The sequence below is a fragment of the Gracilinanus agilis genome, chromosome 3, assembly GCF_016433145.1.
Source record: "Gracilinanus agilis isolate LMUSP501 chromosome 3, AgileGrace, whole genome shotgun sequence".
Classification (NCBI taxonomy): Eukaryota; Metazoa; Chordata; class Mammalia; order Didelphimorphia; family Didelphidae; genus Gracilinanus; species Gracilinanus agilis.
The window spans coordinates 31,492,060-31,514,323 of record NC_058132.1 but is presented as its reverse complement, the minus strand read 5'-3'; the positions used below and the strand labels follow the sequence as shown (position 1 = coordinate 31,514,323).

Below are 22,264 nucleotides of genomic sequence, written 5' to 3'. Positions count from 1 at the left end.
CTGCCTCAGCAAGCCCTGGGGCGTGTTCGAAGGTCTTCCAGCAATACATCATCCTTCATGCTGCCCACAAACAGCTGTTTCACAAGGGCAAGAAGCATCTCCAACCATGTGTTAGGCTGTGCTTGGCAACTTCATGCTCTTCAAATATTTTCTTTTTTTTTTAGTGTGTCTTAACTCAAATGGGTGATGAAAAGGATTCTTGGAAAGTGAAGACTTTAGATGAAATTCTTCAGGAAAAGAAGCGAAGGAAGGAACAAGAAGAGAAGGCAGAGATAAAACGCATAAAAAATGTAAGCCACGTTTTTATAATTCAATGGTTTGTAAAAAGGAAGTTTAATGTCTTTGCACTCATTTTTCCATTAGAACCTCGCTTCTTCGGTGAAGTGGTTTTGTACTTCCAAATGTCACAGGTGAGCCAAAGTCTCTTTAAAAAGTTACCAAAACCCATCTGATTTCTCAATTTATCTCAAAGATAACAAACTAAAGCTATTTCTAGATCAGGGGTTCTTAACCTGGGGCTCTTGAATATGTTTTTCAAAAGATTTTTATAACTATTTCAATATTATTTATTTTCTTTGTAATCCTATGTATTTTACTTTATGTATTTAAAAACATGATTCTGAGAAAGGGTCCAAAGTCTTCATAAGACTACCAAAGGGGTCCATGATGCAGAAAAAGGTTAAGAACCCCTATGCTACATGAAGATTTGTTTGGAGAATAAAGTATTTGGGACTTAACATCACCGTTGAATATTTCTAAGTGCAGTTGTCTTAATTTTTTTTGGCTTTTCATGCTTATACTTATAAATAATTCTTTATATAAATATTGTTAAAATATTGCTTTGAGAAATTAACATCTGTATTAGTTTGCAAAATAACATCCTCAGAAGAGCTTTTCAGTATGTTGGCAGTATATGTTGGATAGAATGTCACCTTTGTTTAAGTACCTATTGACTGCAACATAGTACCGTGCACACAGCAGTGCATTCTATATGTGTTAGCTTTCTTCTCTACATGGTATCTAGAAATCTGGTCAATGGAGCAGCTGGGTGACTCACTAGATAGAGAGCCAGGAGGTCCCGGGTTCAAATCTGATCTCAGATACTTCTTAGCTATGTGACCCTGGGCAAGTCATTTAACGCCAATTGCCTAGCCTTTACTGCTCTTCTGCTTTGGAGTGAATACTTGGTATCCATTCTAAGACAGGAGGTAAAGGTTTAAGAAAGGAAGGAAAGAAAGAAAGGAAAAAGAAAGAAAGAAAAGAAATCTAGTTAGTAACTGCAGTAGAATATAAGTGCTTCCTCTCTCATCTGACTTGTGCTCATCTGTACTTTGCTCATGAACAGTCTGTCTCACTGACTGTGCCATCAAAGCTATGCACCAGCCTCTTAGGATTCACACAGCCAACTGCCTGCAGTACAAGGGATTGAAGGCTCTCACAGACATCATATGCCCCCAGTGAAAGAATTTGATTTTTGTATTGGATTAGCTCCTTGAAAATTTGTGTAGAATTTTGTGTCTGTGGGCATTGATGAATCTAACTTGGGTGTCATTTTTCAAAAAGTAAAATGATCTGGGTTTTTTGTTTTCCTTTTAGTCTGATGATCGGGATTCCAAGCGGGATTCCCTTGAAGAGGGGGAGCTGAGAGATCACCGCATGGAAATAACAATCAGGAATTCACCCTATAGGAGAGAAGATTCTATGGAAGATAGGTAAGAAGGCATAGAAGACAAGGGGAGAGTACTAATTACCTGAAACGGAATGAAAATGTAATAGAGGGACCTTTGTCGTACCTGAAGTTCCTAAATATTACTTTGAAAAGTTATGTTATTGGGTTGATTGCTGGTTTGAATTACATTTTTTAGAACTGAGTCATTATGTGATTGGGTAATTCACTTCATCCTTCTCCTAAATTACCCACCTCTCCCATGCTTGAAGATCTAATGATAATAATAAAAATAACAATTGGCATTTATATAGCTAGTTAAAAGTTTGTAAAGCACTCTTCATGAATACCTCCTTTAAGCCATAACCTGTGGTATCCCAGTTTTATAGATAAGGAAACAGAAGGTGGGTCACATGTCCCATAAGGGTCAGAGGCAGGATGTATACTGAATATGAAATGATAATTAGATTAAATAGTAACAGTTCTGTTTAAAATCCATTTATTTTATAATTTTTTATAATATATTTTATAATAACAAGGTATTGGTTCTGATATCATAGAAAAAAATGGGAAACATTGCCTGAGTAAGTCTATTGCTTTGCAAACCTGATATCCCAGCTAGTTTGCTTTAGTGTCATATGGTTACCTAGGTTAATTCTCAAAAGAATAGATGAGGTGAATCTAGCCAGGAGAGGAAGGTTGGGAGCATTGGTCTTAGATTTGAAGGACCCTCATTCTTGTACCTGCTGCCACATTTATTAGCTGTGTCACTCTGAGTAAGGCACCCTTTCTGAGCCTTAGTTCCTGTTCCATAAAAGAGAGATAATACTCTTCATGGTGCCTCACTCACACACACATATATATATATATATATATATATATATATAGAAAGCCAGTCCTGGAGATGGGAGGTTTTGGGTTCAAATTTGGCCTCATACACTTCCTAGCTGTGTGACCCTAGGCAAGTCACTTAACCCCAGTTTCCTAGCCCTTATCTCTCTTCTGCCTTGGAACCAATACTTCATATCCACTCTAAGAGAGAAGATAAGGGTTTAAAAAAAAAATACTGAATGATAATAATGATGATGAGATTGTTAGCAACCTGAAAAGAAGTAGGACAGCACAGTGCCTGGCACACAGTAGGCACTTTTTTTTTTTTTTTTTAATCCTGGGACTCCATTCTAGGAGCATAGGGCCACAACCAGTAGGCAATGGGTCGCTCAGGGTCACCCAGCTGGGAAGTGTCTGAGCCCGGATTTGAACCTAAGACCTTTCGTCTCTAGGCCTGGCTCTCAATCCACTGAGCTAGCCCAGCTGCCCCTACTTTAGGTTGCAGTTTCTTTAGCAGATGTAGTTTTTACAGGGTGGGGTTGCTAGCCCCACGCCCAACCTTCCTCCTTTAGGCATTTAATACATGCTTATTAATTAATCATTAATTAATGATACTAATAGCTATCATTTATATAGCATCTGTTATGTACCAGGCACTATACTAAGCACTTTACATTTGTCTCCTTTGAGCCTATTGGGAGATAAGTACTATTGTACTTATCCTCATTTTATAGAAAAAGCTGAGGCAAACTGAAGTTAAGTCACTTGCCCAGGCCTGCTGTTCTATCTACCATACCACTGAGCTGCCTTGACTTTCATAGAGCTTAAAAATTTTAGAGGAATTTGGGTCATCTGGTCTAACCTTTTCTCCTTAAAGATGAGAAAAGGAAGACCTAGAGCTATTGAGGCCTTTTCTAAAACTGTATGGCTTGTCAGGAAAACACTAGGACTAGAAGCCTGTTCTCTTGGCCCAGTTTACCCTCCCCTACATCATCCATACCACCCTTCCCCAGTGAAGTGAGGAGAGACCATGGCTGTGCTGTAGAGTAGCAAGAGCTAAAAAGGAGTTTTTTTTCCATGGTTACATGATTCATGTTTTCTCCCTCCTCCCTTCTGGAGTTGACAAACAATTCCACAGGGTTATACATATATACATACATATATACATATATACATATTGTTATAATGATAATACTCCTCTCTACTACATATATATAAATAAAATCACTTGAACCCATTTCCATATTATTCATTTTTGTAAAAGTAATTCTTTACAACCAAAATCCCAAATCACATTCCCATATAAACAAATGATAAATCACATGTTTTCTTCTGGATTTCTATTCCTACAGTTCTTTCTCTAGATGTGGAGAGCATTCTTTCTCGTAAGTCCTGGGACAGAATTGGCCCGGATCGTTGCATTGCTACTAATAGCAAAGTCAATTACTTTTGATTGTCCCACAATGTTACGGTTTCTGTGTATGATGATCTTCTGGTTCTGCTTAAATTTCACTATGCATCAGTTCATGTAGGTCTTTCCAGTTCTTATAAAAATCCATCAGTTCATCATTCCTAATAGCAAAATAATATTTCATCACCATCACAAACCACAATTTGTTCAGTCATTCCCCAATTGAGAAACCCAGGGGAAAAAAAGCTAAGGGTAGCATCAAGGAAGGACTGAAGTTTAAGAGGGTACCCTAACATCCCAGATAACAGCCTACCTATAAAAAGGTAGGAAAATGAACAAACAACAAAAACACCTACTCTAAAGAATTTCCATGGAGACAAAGAGCAAGGTACAGACACAGAAGGGGACAGTGAAAACAAAGCAAACACACACAAAGTCCAAAAGAAAAACATGGATTGGACACAGATTCTGGAAGAGTTTGAAAAAGATTTCAAAAAGGAGTTCTTTATGTCATTCTTCCTGCTTAAAACTGGTTCAGGTTGGGGATTCTGATTATATACCAGGTTGATTTTTCCCTTAACTTTTCATCTGAATCTACCAAAAATCATTTTCATTCTGATTTTGGGTTTTACAAGGTTCATCCTGAATAATAATCTGACCTTCATTTTCACACAGAGAGGAATGCCATTGCTCTTATGTCTTTGTATGGAATTCACATCCATGCTTGCAGTTACATTAGGAATGCCGCAGTGTGTTTGGATTGCACCTAATGTGCTTCAAGTAATTGCTGTTTTACATTGTCATCTTAGAGGTGAAGAAGATGATTCCTTGGCCATCAAACCACCCCAGCAAATGTCACGTAAGGAAAAAGCACATCATAGGAAGGATGAAAAAAGGAAAGAGAAGCGCCGGCATCGCAGTCATTCAGCAGAGGGAGGTACGGAGTGGCTTTCTTTTTTCATGCCAAGTCAGTTTGAGTTTAAACTCCTCTCACTTCAAACCTAGAGCATTCTGGAGCAGTGGGCCATTTTTTCTCCAATAGTTTTCCCTTGTTATTTAATATTGCTTGATTCCCAGGTGTGATTTGATCAGTTAAAACTTATTTGGTTCAGGGTATAGAACTCCCTACCCTCCTCACTACCGCTTAATAGTGAATCAGTTTCATAGTAAGAATAATTCACTTTCCATTCTGTTGTGTCTTGTCACTGAGCAATGCTACATCAGATGAATGGATCATAGACTAGAATGGCTAAAGACACCTGTTCCGTTTGTCCATTTGGCCCTACTCTTGGCTCCTCCATGGAGTTTTCAGCCTTTTAGTCCGTCAGCTGTCTGTTGTTCCCCCCAGCCCCCAATCCCATCCCCTAGATTCATAGCCAGACTGTTTGTCTTCCATTTCTAGAACTCTTCATAATTTACAGACCATTTCCATTATGATTTTTTATTTCGTTATCTTAGTTGATCCTTCCAATAGGGAATCAGAGCAGGAATTATTACCTCTTTTTTCCTGACAAGGAACCTAAAGGGATTGAAGCAGCTGTGATTTGCTCAGAGCCATACAGTTAGTAAGTGCCATGGCTAGAGCTTGAAAAGGCCTGGTGACTTCGAGTGCTCCCTGTTTTGTAGCCTATAGCTACATAGAATGGGAGAGACTGAAGATACTTTAGAGAAAAGGATGCAGTGGAACTTGAGGAAGGTGGGAATCCACAGATCCCAAACCAAAATGCTAGGATTGATTCTCCCAAAAATGGGTTTGGCCTAAATAGATGTTAGAAGTCCATCAAACATTTGCAGTTGAGGGATGGAGATGAGGGATGGGGTGAAGAAAGAAAAACCTTTGAGATGCAATTACGCAAATGGTTTATTAACTGGTATTTTAGATGGAAATCATATGGAAGAAGAATCCTATCAAGGGGAGTTGCTTTCTCATCTGCTTTACATGTATTGGTGTAATTGATGTTTTCAATTAAATTCTTGGAACTTAAGTGTATTCCTATGAGTGTGACAGCATATTTCCCCTCATTAGGGAAGCATGCCAGGGTGAAAGAGAAGGAGCGAGAACATGAGCGACGGAAAAGGCATCGGGAGGAGCAGGATAAAGCTCGGCGGGAATGGGAGAGGCAGAAAAGGAGGGAGATGGCTCGAGAACATTCCAGGAGGGAGAGGTGAGAGCCTTGAGTTAGTGCACCAGTCTAACCTTGAAAGTGCTTAACACAGTGCCTGGCACAAACATATATTATACATGCTATTAGAATTGTTATCGCCTACAAGATGCACACAGTACTGAGCACTGTGCTAAGAAGTACAAAAACAGTGGAAGAAAGAAAGAATCCTTACACTTAAGGAATGAAAAGCCATAAGAATCAATTAAAAAACAACTTTTCCACCAGGAGAAAAGAGTGTAATTCAGGCTCAATACGTAAGTGCTAAGTGAAAGAGAATAAAAGAAGTCCGTGTGGGATAACATTAAGCAATGAAAGCTTCTTAGAGAAATGTAACTTTGAAATGAATTTTATAGGAAATGAAAGAAATAATGGGGAAAAGGATAGTCCAGAGAATTAGCAAGTTCTTTGCTAAATGTAGCTAAAGCAAAGAGTCCAGCTGAGAAATAATGAGAAATAAGAGAGGAAGCCTGGTGGGCACTTGGGGCTCCTTCAGCACCAGCTTAAAAATTGGTGATTCTGAGTTCTTAGACAGGAGAGACAGGATTAAAGACTGTCTTTAGCTGAGCCCAATAGGATCACTCAGGCAGGCTAGAATAGAGCAGGAAGAAGCTGGAGGCAGAGAGAAGTGCTGGCAGTGGGGCTGAGGGAGGACTGCCAATACAGCATGGATGGTAAAAACTTCATGACAGCACTGAAAAGCCAGCATTTCTAGAGCCCTTTATGGGGATCTCATTGGATCCCCCCAACAACCCTGTGAGGTAGGTGCAATCATTTCCCCCCTAGATTTCTTATCTAGTGGGACATGAAGGTAAAAGAAAGAGAAGAGGTAGAAATAATTGAGTTTAGGAAATCATCAGAATGGTGATAGAGAACCTCAACCAACCCTGGGCTTGTACACAAAGAAGACACTTCCTCTTCCCTCATGGAGCTCCTATTCTAGAAGGGGCATGCACCAATATACACCAATAAGTTTATAGAGTTCAAGATAGTGGACAGCCACATGGCACAGTGGTTAGAGCAGTGGGCTTGGACTCAATGAAGACCTGAGTTCAAATCCTGCCTCAGATATAACCCTGGCAAATTGTTTTACCTTTTTTCAGCCTCAGTTTCATTGTGTGTAAAATGAGTAGGTTGGATTTGTTGGCCCTTGAGGCCCCTTTTAGCTCTAAATCTATGCTCATCTGGTTCCATAAGTGCCAAATATTTGCTCTTTAAAGTTGCACTAAGAAAAAGGTAATTACTTATTTGGAGAGGGGAGGAATAAAGAAGTGGCATCAGAGAAGGCTTCATGGAAGAGGTGGCTTTGGAGCTGGATGAGAATGAGAATGCAAAATATACACCAGTTCTAGGTCTCAGGAAAAGGGAAACCAGCTCTTGCTGGTGGAAAGCAAGGCCAGTTGGCTAGAATAGGAAGGACCTGGAAGCCTGGCTGCAAAGGGAAAAGAAAGGAGAGTGGTCCTGGGTTGAGTCCCTGAAATCCTGGCACAAGGCATTGAAACTATTTGGGAAGCAATGATGATCCATGTAAGGGTTTTGAGCAGAAGAGGGACATCATCAGATTCGTGTGTAAGGAAGATGATTTGACTATCAGCAAAGGATGGGTCAGAGCAGGATGAGAAAGGAGCTTGGAATAATTGTGAGGAGGTTCCTGCACTCTAGGGATTGGTGGCAGTAGGGATATGGGAGGGGACAGATGCAAGAAATAGTGTGGGATGAAGTTTTTAGGAAAAGAGGGTGATGTCCAGCAGCAGCTGTGCTTTCCTGAAAAGGGTGTGAAATCGGGAAGAGAAATCAACCAAGGATTCATTTGTAGATTGTTCAGTTGAAGCCATGAGAATTAGCTTAAAAGAAGACAAATCTGAGGCCAAGACAGGTGTGGGAGAGAAGAGAATCAAGGAGACAACAGTTAGAAAACCAAGAGAACACAGGAGCTCAGAAGCCAAGAAAGGATAGAGTTTGAAGATGGGGAGCAGGCTCTCTAACCAACACGAAGAGATCTGACTCTGTCGGTGGGAGTGTCAAAGGGTAGAAACAATAAAAAAGGTTTTTGGATTTGGCCCAGAGTCACGCAGTGTGGGCCATAGCACAGCTTCAGTCAGTAGTCAGATTGGAGAGGTAAGGGAGGTAGTGGAGACAGATGATCTGTCCCATTAAGTTTAAGCTTGAAGATGAAAGGCAGAGGACAGTCATTGGAATATACCCCTGGATTGTGGGAAGACTTCACCTTCCCCACCCCAAAATAAAAGGAACTTCTTAAACAGAAAGGAAGGCTCTGTTGGGACGAGAGAAAGTGGAGCTGTTAGAAAGAAATAAATGGAAGCCCTCAGAGCCAGAGGGACACAATTGTAGAATATCAGAATTGGAAGGGGCATCTGTGGTAACGAAGCCCACCCCTCTCTGGAAAAAGAATCCCCATTAATTGTTAGGAAGTTTTTCCCAACATCAAACCTAAAATTTCCCATTTTCCCATTTTGTCACTGCCCTCAGTTCTTCCCTAAGCTCAGCAAGGTCTAGGATTAATGCAAATAGTGATTCCCCTGATTTGGTCTCATACTTTTCAAATTGGCCTGGCTTATGTCCATTGAGCTGGAACCAGGAACCATATTTTACCTTTGGGGATTCACTACCAGGGATCTCACTCTGTGGGTTTGGATCAGATGAGATGCTACAGAGGCCCCTCCTGAGTTCAGTCTCTCATTCTCTCCTTCAACACAATAACCTGAAGATAACTGGCCTCCCCTCACTGACTCTTTTCGAGACTGACATCTCCTTCTCTTTCAACTGTTGTCTATAGCAAGTAGGCTTGCCAATCTTCACCAGTCCCCTTCCTAAACAAACAATCGTCCCCTTTCTGTTCTCTCCCCTCACTGAACTCAGAATTGCTCAAACCAGGCTCCATATCAGTGATGCCATTGCCCCTCCGGACTTTGCTTCCACATTAGTACTGACCCTGGGAGCTGGCCAGCCATTAAAAACCCCAAGTTGTGTCCCCCCCACCTCCCCATTGATGTCTTAATCTTGCTTACTATAGTGAAGATAGGTTGATTTTGCTAACCTAAGTATGAGGAATTTTACCTTAATTGGATTTTGCCTAATGCTTTAACCTGCCTAAGTCTTTTTGGATCCTGACTTTGCTTTTCCTCCTGGCTTTTTAACTTCCTCAGATTTCATAAGGATTCCATCTATGCTTTTATCTAAACCAGTGATAAAATGTGTGACCCTGGGAAAGTCACTTAACCCCCATTGCCCAGCCCTTACCACTCTTTTGGTAAGGGTTTTAAAAAAAAATGTTACTCATTCAAGGGTCTCTGCACAAGTCAGTAGGGTATGTCCCTGAAGACCTACAACCTGCCATCATCAAGGACCCTTTGAATCCATCCATTCAGCCAGTTCCTAGTCCCATTGTTTAACGTTTCACCACTTTTTTTCTTTTTTTTTTAAACCCTTAACTTCTATGTATTGCCTCCTTGGTGGAAGAGTGGTAAGGGTGGGCAATGAGGGTCAAGTGACTTGCCCAGGGTCACACAGCTGGGAAGTGTCTGAGGCCAGATTTGAACCTAGGACCTCCCGTCTGTAGGCCTGACTCTCAATCCACTGAGCTACCCAGCTGCCCCCCCCCTTTTTTTTTTTTGAAAGTTTTTACATAGTTTACGCTCTGATGAAAAATCCCTCTTCTCTTCAAAGATGAATACCATCCCTAGTTACTTTTATTCCTTTTTGTCAGCACCAACATTTGCCTTTGCTGTGCCCCTGACTTTCTTCATTCTGTTCTTATGTTCCTTTTTGCTGCTTTCTTGATGTCTTTTTTACCTTTTTTCTTAACCTTTTATTTTTTTTAAACTCTTACCTTCTGTCTTAGACTACATGCTGTGTATTGGTTCCAAAGCAGAAGAGCAGTAGAGGCTAGGCAATGGAAGTTAAGTGACTTGTCCAGGGTCATACAGCTAGGTTATATCTGGGGTCAGATTTGAACCCAGGACTCCTCTAGGACTGGGTCTCAATCTAGTGAGCCATCTAGATGTTCCCAGATCTCTTTTACTTCTCATACAGGCAGTGTCTTGCAACTCCGTGCTTTGGTTAATTTTTCTTTTTTACAGTCAAAGGGATTCACAAATGCCAAAGCCTGTTTTGCCACCACCAAAATAGCTTCCAGATTCAAAGACAGAAATGACAAATCGAGTAGTCTTATACTTCTTGGCCAATTTTTGTCGAATTTCAATCTTGGGCATTCTGACCAAGATGAAGGATATCTATAACCACCTATTTGTCATGAATTTTCTGGTTCTGATGGTTCAAAGTGGTGACTGGCTCCTTGAGCAAAAAATTCCAAGTTGTAAGATAAGGGTTTAAAAATAAATAAATAAAAATTGATGAGGCCTTTTCCTTTATCTTTTTTTTTTTTAAACCCTTACCTTACATCTTGGAATCAATACTGTGTATTGGTTCCAAGGCAGAAGAGTGGTAAGGGCTAGGCAATGGGGGTTAAGTGACTTGCCTAGGGTCACACAGCTGGGAAGTGTCTGAGGCCAGATTTGAACCCAGGACCTTCCGTCTCTAGGTCTGGCTCTCAATCCACTGAGCTACCCAGCTGCCCCCCTCATCAATTTTTTATAAGAAATATATAAGCCAGAGATAGATAGGTGGCTCAGTAACTAGAGAGCCAAGCCTGGAGATAGGCAGGTCCTGGATTCAAATTTGGCCCAAGACACTTCCTAGCTGTGTGACCCTGAGCATGTATGTCCCTTAACCCCCATTGCCTATCCCTGATTGCTTTTCTACACTGGAATAAATTCTAAGAAGAGAAGCTATGGATTAAAAAAAAATTGCAAAGGCTATTTTATCAAACACTTGACTAAAATCTAGGAAAACTATTTAGTCTGGGCATAGTGTTGATGGGGAGGGGCACTTCTATGTTCCCTGCTAATCAGATGGCTGAGACTAGAGAATGGCCTGAACTTCAGGAGGGCTAGAGCTCATCAAGTGTCCTCATCTTAGCACTACAGGCACCTCCCAGGAGCAGGGCAGCACAGGAAGACTAAAGAGGAATAAAGCTGCCAAGATAAAAAAATGGAACCATGCCAGTCAGTAATGGGATCAGGCCTATGAATGACATCTGCACTTCCAACCTGGAAGAGATAGGGAGACCCAGTCTCAAAAAAACCCCTAAACCTCTAGCTCTGTGCCACTCCCTGAAAAAAACAACAACCCTATATTTGTAACGTTCCCCCAATCCACCCATTCAGTAATGCCATCAGAAAAAGAAGAAACTTGCTGAAATCATACTTGTTCTTTGTGACAGTCTTTTCCTTTTCTAAATATTCACAAACCATTTCTAATAGTATGTTTTGGAATGTTTCAAGGAGTTGAAGTCAAGCCCACTTAGCCCTCCATTTATATGCAGATTCTGTTCTCTTTTTTTGAAAACGGGACATTTATTGGTCTAATTATCTGACATCTGTCCTGTTCTCCCTGTTCTTTGAGGTCTTTGACAGAGGCTCAGCCTTCCCATCTGCCCATTCTTTGAATCCTCAAGGAGGTAGCTCATCAGGCTCATGGGATTTCAACTCATCAAAAGAAGGAAGATCTGGGGGCAGCTGGGTAGCTCAGTGGAGTGAGAGTCAGGCCTAGAGACAGGAGGTCCTAGGTTCAAACCCGGCCTCAGCCACTTCCCAGCTGTGTGACCCTGGGCAAGTCACTTGACCCCCATTGCCCACCCTTACCAATCTTCCACCTATGAGACAATACACCGAAGTACAAGGGTTTAAAAAAAAAAAAAAGAAGAAGGAAGATCCTCTTTTGCTCTCTCCTTTCTTATCTTTGACTATTAACTCTCTGCTAAACCATTTTTGTTCTCTTCTTCTTGGCAAGGAAAGCAAAATTCAGGCACAGTGAAGCCATCCCTCCTCCTCTCTTTTGTCAGTGATCATTGGCCCAACCACCTTGAACAATGGCCATAATTGTTTTTATTGATGCCTTTTACCTTCATCTCCCACTCCTTGAACCATTCTTTAAGATAAAAATAAGCCAATAGATGGGCTCTCTAGACTATGCTTGATGGTGTGCACAGTGTCTTCTAGTAGTCCCCTGGCTCTCTGCTGCAATCACAGGAAAGAGGCACGCTTCCTTGCCTCTTCTCCAGGGCCTACGTTGGTTTTTCCATTACTCAGAATTCATCTTTTTAGAGATTTGTACATTTACATTGTGTATCTTGTTATCTTGATTCATCTTACTTTACTTTGCATCAGTTTGCACAAGTCCTCACACATTTCTCTGCATTCTTCATAATTGATCATTTTTGCTGTACAACAATATTCCTTTATATTCATATGCCAATTTTCGGTCAATCAGTGGTCATTCATTTTGTTTCCAGTTCTTTGATATCAGGTATATGCCAAGTAGTATGATTGCTGCTGGGTCAAGGGCTGTGTTTGAACAGTTATTCGTTCTTCTTATAGAATTCTGAAGTGAAATCTTAAACAATTGGACCGCTTCATAGTTCCATCATTGGAATATCCGGCTGCCTGGCTTTCCATAGCTTTTTCAGCCTTGATTATTCCTATCTTTTTTCATTGTTTCCAATTTGTATGATGGGAGGTGAAACTTCAGGATTATTTTAATTTTAATTATTTTTTTTACTCTTTGTGGTTTTAAGAATGTTGCTTTCATGTGACCATTTACAGCTTGCATTTTTTTGGAGAATTATTCATATCCTTTGACTACTTATCTTTTGGGGAATCTTCATGTTTTAGAATTGAGACATTTCACTATATATTTTAGTGATCCGGCCTTTATTGTTGTTGTCTCTTGCCTGATTATCTTCATGCAAAAGCATTTTATATAGTCAAAATTGTGTTTCATCTTTTTATTATATCTTCTACATTTGGGTAAGAATTTTTCTAGCTATAGATGTGAAAGGTACCTGATCTCATTTACTGAGTCTTTGGTGATGTGATCATATATATATACTCAGCTTATGTAAAAGATGGTAGTCAAAACCCAATTTGTAACTAATTACTATCCAGTTTTTCTAGCATTTCTTATAAAAAAGAGAGTTCTTTCCCTGGTTAATTTATGGCCTTGGGTTTATCTGGCCCTGAAGTACTTTTTTTATTGTTTCTGTTTCTTGCTGATTTCCACCAGTCCACTTTTCTGTTTTTTTAGCCAGTACTGGATAATTTTGAGTTTTAAAAACTGTTGTTTTCTAGTAGTTGGAGTTATGGTAATGCCAGACGTTCTTAACTTGTGCCCTTTTCATTATTTCTCTTGAGATTCCAGATTTTTTTCCTCTTCTGTAAGAATTTTATCATTTGAATCCCAGTAATTTGGTTGGTAGAACACTAACAATATGTTAATTTAGGTTGTCATCATATCTACCCCAGTTAGGGTTTTCTTGGCAAAGATACTGGAGTGGATTGCCATTTCCTTCTCCAACTTTTTTTACAGATGAGCAAACTGAGGCAGAGTTAAATGACTTGCCCAGGGTCACTCAGCTAATAATTGGGTGAGGTCAGATTTGAATTCAGGAAGGTGAGCCTTCCTGACTTAAGGCTTGGCACTCTAGTCTTTATGGTGCCACCCAGCTGCCCAATTTAGGTAGTATTGCTGTTTTTATTCTGTTGTCATTGCTTAACAATGAATCTCTCTTCAGTTATTTATCTCCTTTTATTTCTGTAAAATGTTTTGTAGTTGTATTCATAGAAACTTTTGGGATATGTGTTGGTTGGTTAACTACCTAGTGTATGCATTTTATTGATACCTTTTTTCTTTCTAAAATCTTTACCTTCCATCTTGGAATCAATACTGTATATTGGTTCTAAGGCAGAAGAGTGGTAAGGGCTAGGCAGTGGGGTCTAAGTGTCACCAAACTTAGGAGCTCAGGGTCACTCAGCTAGGAATTGTGGTGCCAGATTGGAACCCAAGACCTCCCTTCTCTAGTTCTGGATCTCTGTCCACTGAGCAACCTAGATGCCCCTCATAATTATTTTCAGTGCAATTTCTCTTATGGTTTCCTCTTAATTTTTGTTAATATAATATAAAAAATATTGATGATTTTGTATCCTACATTGTTGTAACTGTTGCCTTATTTAGTTTCTTTGCTGGTTTGCGAGAATTTTCTAAGTATACTATGATGACATCTGGAGATAGTGATAGTTTTCTCTCCTTTTTACTGATATTTATACCTTTGATTTTGTTTTACTATAACTAGCATTTATAGAACTTTGTCAAATAAAAACAGGGAAAGGGCATGTGTCTCTTGAGAGTTTTCCATCCCTCTTAGACTGACTTCCCCTGTAGAATTTTAGTCCGTGATATCCTTTCATCTTTTGATGATCATCCTTTGAAATATATGTGCTCCCGTCTTCTCTCCTCTCCCCTCTTCCCAGTCTACTGGGATTTCCCCTCCTCTAGGTCAGGATTACTTCACTCTACCCTTTACCCCCCCCCCCCCCCACAACCAGTTTCTTCATTGGTAAGATTCTGAATAAAATTTTCCTTTATTGGCTTCCCTACCCTCTAAATCAGTGGTTCCCAAATTTTTTTGGCCTATCGCCCCCTTTCCAGAAAAAATATTACATAGCCCCCGGAAATTAAATTTTTTTTTTAATTTTAATAGCAATTAATAGGAAAGATAAATGCACCTGTGGCCATCACTGTCCCACCCTGGATCGCTGCAGCACCCACCAGGGGGCAGTAGCACCCACTTTGGGAATCACTGCTTTAAATAATATAGAGTACAGGATCCTAGTCTATCCTGCTTGCTACCTGATCTTTGTAGTTTTGTATATGAATGTTGTAGATGATAGTTTTTCTATTGATTCTTTTTTTTTAATCTTTATTATTTATTTATGTCTCCCGTGACCTTCTGGGTCTACTGCTGTTTTTTAGATTGTAACACCTCCATTCTTACCCTAGTATATATCTGGCATCTAATTTGGAGGAAAGACATCAACAAGTTCCTTCCTTCTCTGTCCTTTTCACTTCAGATTTTTGTTTGACTTTGCAGGACACCAAGCAGTACGTTCTTGCCTGTTCTTCCTAGGTGCGTACTATCCTTAGCTGAGAGCCTAGCATTCTTATATTTTAAACTCACTAAGGTTTATAAAGGTTATAAAAGATTTGTCAAATCCCATCCCCAGACACCATCTTCTTGGCTAGCCATTCACTTCCATGCACCCTTGTTTTCAAAGGCCACCAGTGAGGAAACATGACATTAGCCTGTGGTATTTAGTTACTTGCCCAAGACATTTATAATCTTGGGTATTAAAGATTCTTTCCTTCAAGGTCCTTTGGGATTGCCCAGGGGAGGAGCAAAAGTGGGTGGTCCTTTGGACTAATCTCAGCAGTCATTGTGTATGGCTTAGTTAGAGGAAGACCATAGGGAGCTCAGTCTTGGTCCCTCAATACCTGGAGGTGGAAGGTCGCCCATCCCTGCTGCTTCTCTGCTTGGCTCCCTCACAGTGTCTGGTTCACTGAAGTGCTGGGCTCTGCCGTTTCCCTGCTTCTGCTGCCGTTGTGTTGCCTTTATTCTTTATATAAGAATAACAATTTTTTATTTGTTCATACAGCAGCACAGACATGTTCTGTGGGCTTACTGGGCCCCCTACCACTGTATTTCCACTTCTGTATTGCCAATAAAGAGCCACTATGAGTAGTTTGGTATATGGAAGACCTTTCCTGTTTTGGGACTCCTTAAGCTGGATGCCTGACGTTGGGATAGCTGTCAGAGAATGGATATTTTAGGCACTTTTTAAGCAACTCAGTAACTTCAAATTGCTTTCCATTATAGTTGAACTAGGTCATAGGTTTGCAAACAGAGGTATGTTATCTTCCCATAGTCCTTTCAACACTTTTTTTAAACCCTTACCTTCTGTCTTAGAATCAATACTGTGCATTGGCTCCAAGGTAGAAGAGCGGTAAGGGCTAGGCCTTGGGGGTCAAGTGACCTGCCCAGGGTCACACAGCTGGGAAGTGTCTGCGGCCAGATTTGAACACAGGACCTCCTGTCTCCAGGCTTGACTCTCAGTCCACTGAGGCTGCCCCTCTTCAACACTATTTTCATCTTTCCTCAGCTTTGCCAGTTTGCTGGGTATTAGATGAAACTTTAATTCTTTTTTTTTTTTTTCCTAAGCCCTTACCTTCCATCTTAGAATCAGTACTAAGTATCAGTTCCAAAGCAGAAGAGCAGTAGGGCTGGGCAATGGGGATTATGTGAGTTGCCCAGGGTCACACAACTAGGAAGTATCTGAGGTCATATTTGAACCCATGACCTTCCATCTCAAGCCTGACTCTCAATCCACTGAACAATTTAATTGCCCCGTAAAGTGCTTTTGATTTTTCAGTCAGTGATTTGGAACATCTTTTCCAATGTCTGTTAATAGCATATAGTTCTTTTGAGGATATTTTATTCATATCCTTTGACTAGTTGGAGAATGGGCTATTCATTTTACATATTTGCATTTATTCCCTATATAGCCTGACTAGAAGATTCCTCACGCAAAAATTGATTTTCCATTCAGCAGTTTCTTTTCATCCTCATTGCATTATGTTCATTCAACGTTCTTTTTTTTTTTTTTTTTTTTTTAAACCCTTGTACTTCGGTGTATTTTCTCATAGGTGGAAGAGTGGTAAGGGTGGGCAATGGGGGTCAAGTGACTTGCCCAGGGTCACACAGCTGGAAGTGGCTGAGGCCGGACTTGAACCTAGGACCTCCTGTCTCTAGGCCTGACTCTCACTCCACTGAGCTACCCAGCTGCCCCCTGCATTATGTTCATTCAAAAGCTTTTTTGTTTCATAAAATGGAAAGTATCTATCTTGTCTCTGTGATCTCCACTTTCTCTCATTTGGTTAAGAATTCTCCTCCTAGCCAGAGATAGGAAAGGCACTGCCTCCTTGTTTAACTTTTTAAGCGATGTGATTTTTTATATTCAGGTCAGGCTTTTTTTTTTTTTTTTTTTTTAGCTTGTTTTGGTATGTGGTGTAATATATTGGTCTGAACCTAATTGTCGGACAACTTCTTGACCTTCCTGTTGTTTCTCATTGGTGAGGGCATTCTTCTCCACGCATTTATTTCCTTAAATTTCACAGTTGTATTTTAACTCCATGGCTGTACCATTCCTTCTCGCCTTCTGCTACTTTAGTATGATGCTCTTGCACTTTCTGTCGTCCTGGGATAAGTCACATTTGCCCCATACCTCTTCAGGAATCCTCTCTGTCTCCCCTCCCACTTGTTTCTGATAAATCCAGACTCAGGGCAGGATGCTCCTGGAGATCAGCATTCAAACACTGACTTCTTTTCCTTTTAGAATAAATCTTACTTTTGTTTTTGCCTTTTCTTTTTATATCGACACTAAATATGCCCCTTCCTCTTCCCTCTCTGGGGAGCTGATCCTTATTACAAAAGCATTAAAGGACAGAGGGGAGGAAAAAAGAAAATCCACAACATGACCCAACATTATCACCATTCTTGCCAGTTTTTACTAGGTGTGTACAACCTTAGCCAAGAGCCTGGCATTCTTATATTTTAAGTTCACTAAGGTTTAGGAAATCGTACCCCTACACACCGTTTTAGCCAGCTACTCCCTTTCCAGGTTAAATTTTTCTCTTGGGCATCTTCCGCTCACTTTTTCTGTGTGTTCCACACTTGTAGTCTACCCCTTTGCAAAGAAGGGAGGGCGGTCCATTTTCTAAACTCTCCTCTTAAGTTAAGCTTGGGCATTATTATAAAGTAACTTGACTTTCTATCAGTTTCCTTCCCTTTTTGATTTCTTTGATCTTGTGAGTATCTTGCTGCCTTACCATTTTGTTTTATGTTACTTATCAGTTTGCAAATTCCCTTCTAGATTCTGTAAGGGATAAAAAGGGGGTTTTGTTGGATGAATATTAAAAGGTTTGGTCTCCAGGGAAATATCAATCCCCAATTTAAAAAATTAAAGTTAAAATGACTTTTATGGTAGTTTATTTACAAGTGAGAAGAGAGAGAGAAAGTAAGAAAATTAGAGAGAGGATAAGATAACACTAAGTAATCCGTTCTGGTCCCTGGTTCAATCCAAAAAAATCTAACTAGTCCTCAGTCGGAAAAGGCTCAGCCTTGAGCCAAGGGAAGGAGGGCCAAGGGTGAATGAAGCAAAAGCTTCAGTCACAAGGCCTCTCCTGAAAGGAGAGTTCCTTCAGAGAAATCCAGGAAAAATCAGTCTTTACACTAACCAGGTATAGTTCCAAGGGAGAGATTAAGAGCAGTCTCACCTAGTCCAAGGTCTCAGCCAGAGCTCCTTCAGGTCCAAGACAGGAACAAAAGAGGGCTGCAAGAAGTTGTCATTCCCTTTTAAAAGGGCTTCTTTTTCATCACTTCCTATGCCTTCCTCCTCATTTACATGTCCAGTCATAATTGACACTTTGCTAAGGACTGCCAAGGGGGCAATCAGTCAATTCTGATTAGTCACCCATTCTTGCTCATGCTGATCACAGACTTCCCAATTTGTAAATTAAGTGGGGATGCTCTTACCTTTGGTGATTAGATTAAGGATGGGCAGGGCAGATTTAAATTTCATTATCACAATTCCTCCCTTATATAAAAAGGGATGAGATCCAGAGTATGGATACAGCTTACTTTGGTTTTTTTTTGTTTTTTTTTTTAAACCCTTAACTTCTGTGTATTGGCTCCTAGGTGGAAGAGTGGTAAGGGTGGGTAATGGGGGTCAAGTGACTTGCCCAGGGTCACACAGCTGGGAAGTGGCTGAGGCCAGATTTGAACCTAGGACCTCCTGTCTCTAGGCCTGACTCTCAATCCACTGAGCTACCCAGCTGCCCTGGATACAGCTTACTTTGGTTAGGAGAGGGGCCCAAGGAAAGTTCTGTGATCTTTCCGCCCCATTGTCCTGTCCTGGGGCTTCAAGGGCAAAGCAGCTCTTTTAGCTTGGTAGCTAAACTATCTCTGTCCATTGAAAGATGGAACTCCCTAAAAGAGAGAGGTGGGGCTAGAGAATTCTCCCATCCTCTCTCCTTGGTTCTCTCCTCTTGATCCTTTTTAAACACCTTTCCTCCCACTTGTCTCTCCCTTCTTCAGTTATTTGGATCTGTGGCATAAAGGAAATTGGAGTCACTTGCCAGTTTAGCAGGATGAGGGTCCATGGTTAGCTGTGGACAGAAATGGTGAAAGTTGTGTTCAGTTGTGCATTTGCTTTTTTTTTTTCTCCTTTTTTTAAAAGCCCTTTCTATTTTAGAATCAATGCTGTGTATGAATTCCAAGACAGAAGAGCAATTAATGTTTTGGTAGTTAGTAGAAGTTAAGTGACTTGCCTGGAATCACATAGCTAGGAAGTGTCTGAGGCTAGATTTGAACCCAAGACTTCCCATCTCTAGATCTGGCATTCAATCCCCTGAGCCACCTAACTTTTGAGTTTGTTTTTTTAGAGGAAACATTGAGAGTCAGAATGAGAGCTGAAGCAGAGGCCCAGGGCCACAGGCTAGCCTGGGATGGTAAAGGGCCTACACATTGACAGATGCTGGCCTTGGACAACCCAGTCCACCCTTGGGGGTTTTAGGGTAGCTGGCAGTGGGCAGATAGCCCCTCTCTTCACGTATTTTGTCTCAAGTTCAACAAAACTGGCCATTAGCTTTCCCACAGAGAAATTGAAATAGGGAGGCAGACAACAAGACCCTTGGAGGCCCCTTTACCAAGAACTGGCATATTCCCAAAGCTTGAGCCTTACTGAGTTGCCTATAGCATTAAGAGGTTATGTGACTTGCCCAGGGCCACACAGTCAGAATGGATGAGAGGTAGGACTTGAACTGAGGTATGCTGACTCTGAGGTCAGCTCCCTGCCAACTGCCTCACATGGTCACAGGGCTGTTCATTCTTGCTGTCACTTTAATAATAGGTGGATTTTCATGTACTTTTAAACTTTGTTATATCATAATAGCAAGAATGTTGACTCATAGTTCCCACAAAAATGACATGTTTTTAATTCTAATAGAAAGCACTAAAAATAGTTCTCTGTAGCCTCCCAGTTTTTATTTTTTGGCAACCTACAATTGAATAACAATAAAAATAGCATTCATATAGTGCTTTATGGTTTACAAAAAGCCAAGCATATGTTTTCTCAGTTGGTCTTCCTAACAGCTCTGGAAGGTAAGTACAGTTATTATCCTCATTTTGCAGATGAGGAAACTGAGGCTGAGAGAATTTAAGTGACTTGCACCAGGTTATACAACTAGTTAAAGGCTGAGGCAGGAGTTGAACTCAAGTTTTCTGACTCCAACTCCAGCACTGTTCCCTATAATTTTTGTTGTTATATATTTTTCAGGCACAGGGATGACTCTCATGATCATCAGGAAAATGATGAGTTTTTCCCCCAAGCAACTCTCAATTTTCCACTTAATTTTATCAGTCAAGTTTATATTCACTCCACCTGTGAGGTAAACACTGATGGACTCTGGGAATTATCCTTATGTTACAGGGGTTGAAGAGAGACAGGGTAGAGAGGGCAAGGTTGGTTTGCCTTGACTGACACAATTACTGGAGAAATTAAGCTTAACCCCTTCCCAGCAGATGCCCCTGACTGTGTAGCTGATGAGATTTTGTTTTTTGGAGCTCTTGAAAACTGGGTTTTTTTATATACTTCAGAGATGTTGGTCATGTGGTCTAGCAAAACTTGGCATGGGAAAGTTCTAGAACTACTACTGAGACTTCCCCATTTCTGTTCTGGCATGAGGAATTGGGGCTCCTTTTGCCAGCGATGTGTTTCCCTGTTTGTTTTGTGATTCAGTAAGAACAATGTGCACTCGTGCAAGAGTGCGTGTGCGCGCACGTGTGTGTATGTATGTTTCCAGATCTTATTATAACAGTAGTTTTAATGTAAGTTATTGATTTTGAAAAAGCTGAGAAAAGATCATTTGTAAATGAAAATGCTGAAAAATATTGGAACCTTCCTATTTGAATTAAAAAAAAAGTAGGCATCTGATTGCTTCCAGGGATCGTCTTGAACAGCTGGAGCGAAAGAGAGAACGAGAGCGAAAGATGAGGGAGCAACAAAAGGAGCAGAGGGAACAAAAGGAGCGGGAGAGACGGGCCGAGGAGAGGCGCAAAGAGCGAGAGGCCAGAAGAGAAGGTAACAGGGGCTTGCTGAGCCATGTGGCCAGGGTTAAAGGGAAAGGCGGCAGGCTTCACAGGCCTGTTTGAGGGACAGAATCCTTTCTCTGCCTCTCGGGAGAAAGCCCTTCTCTTAAGGAATGTTCATTTATATGCTGAGCTTTGTCATGCATTTGATAGGGCACTCACAGTAAGCCTGGTATGCCAAGTGCCACTCCAGAAAAGAAATCTTTAAAAGTTCAGTACCTTAAACAGGCTGAAATGCATTGATTGATTACAGAAAGGTTGAACTTAAAGCTACCAGACATTTCACAGAGAAAACAGTTTGTAGGTTTCTGTCCTCTGTGTGTGATGACTCTGTGGCCTCTGTGTCAAAGTAAATTTGCCCAAAACTGGGAAATCCATTGTGAAGAATGTCAGCCTTGACTTACACTTGTAACACCTATTTGTGTGCTTACTCATGTGTGAGAATGCCACTGAACTTTCAGAAACCAAGAGTTGGAAAAGCCTTTAAGGTCCATCTAAGCCACCCCGTGCCTGAACAAGCATCCCCTTTACATCATACCCCAAAAGTGGTCTTCCAGCATTTGCCCAAAGACCTCTAACAAGGAGAAGCCCATACTGCCTTCCTGAGGCTGCCCATTCTCCTGTGGGACAGTTCTGAATGATAGCAAATTTTTCCTGACATCAAACTTCAGTGTACCTCTCTAAGTCAGGATATCTGGCAAAACTTGTACTTGATGAAGCCATGGTAGATCCTTGGATACACCATGTCCTTATCTAGGTGTATCCACCATTCTTTTAAATACAAGTTCTTGAATTTTGCTGGGAGTCAAAAGTCAGGCTCATTGGCCTTTAGAAAGGCTCCATTGTCTTTCCCGTTTTGAAAGTTTGAAAGTCCCCTGCCCTTTTCCAGTCTCCTTTTATTTAATTTTTCAGACGTTTCTGCATTCACTTGTGCCAGAGGACATTAAATAATCCGAGCTCAGTAACTTGAACTCATCAAGGGCAATGAGATAACTCTAGCTATCTCCTGACTATCCTGGGGACCAGCCCCCTGTTGGACATTTTTGATCTGGGCTTTCATACTGCAGAGATCTTTA

The 22,264-nt window shown here is 40.8% G+C and overlaps 1 protein-coding gene across 5 annotated transcripts in view; it reads left to right on the top strand.

Annotated features, from left to right (window-relative positions):
- LOC123240136 (cyclin-dependent kinase 11B) overlaps positions 1 to 22,264 on the top strand; it is a 44,172-nt gene that overhangs the window by 5,028 nt on the left and 16,880 nt on the right. For 2 of the 5 annotated variants that reach the window (XM_044667536.1, XM_044667535.1), the window contains exons 2-6: positions 165 to 290; positions 1,597 to 1,712; positions 4,718 to 4,845; positions 5,935 to 6,073; positions 21,044 to 21,180. In XM_044667536.1, coding sequence (XP_044523471.1) covers positions 180 to 290; positions 1,597 to 1,712; positions 4,718 to 4,845; positions 5,935 to 6,073; positions 21,044 to 21,180 — 631 coding nt within the window. In that variant the 5' untranslated portion in view covers positions 165 to 179. Of the gene's footprint in view, positions 1 to 164; positions 291 to 363; positions 411 to 1,596; positions 1,713 to 4,717; positions 4,846 to 5,934; positions 6,074 to 21,025; positions 21,181 to 22,264 lie in introns of those variants that run through there. The other 3 variants (XM_044667538.1, XM_044667537.1, XM_044667534.1) reach the window with 3 other exon arrangements.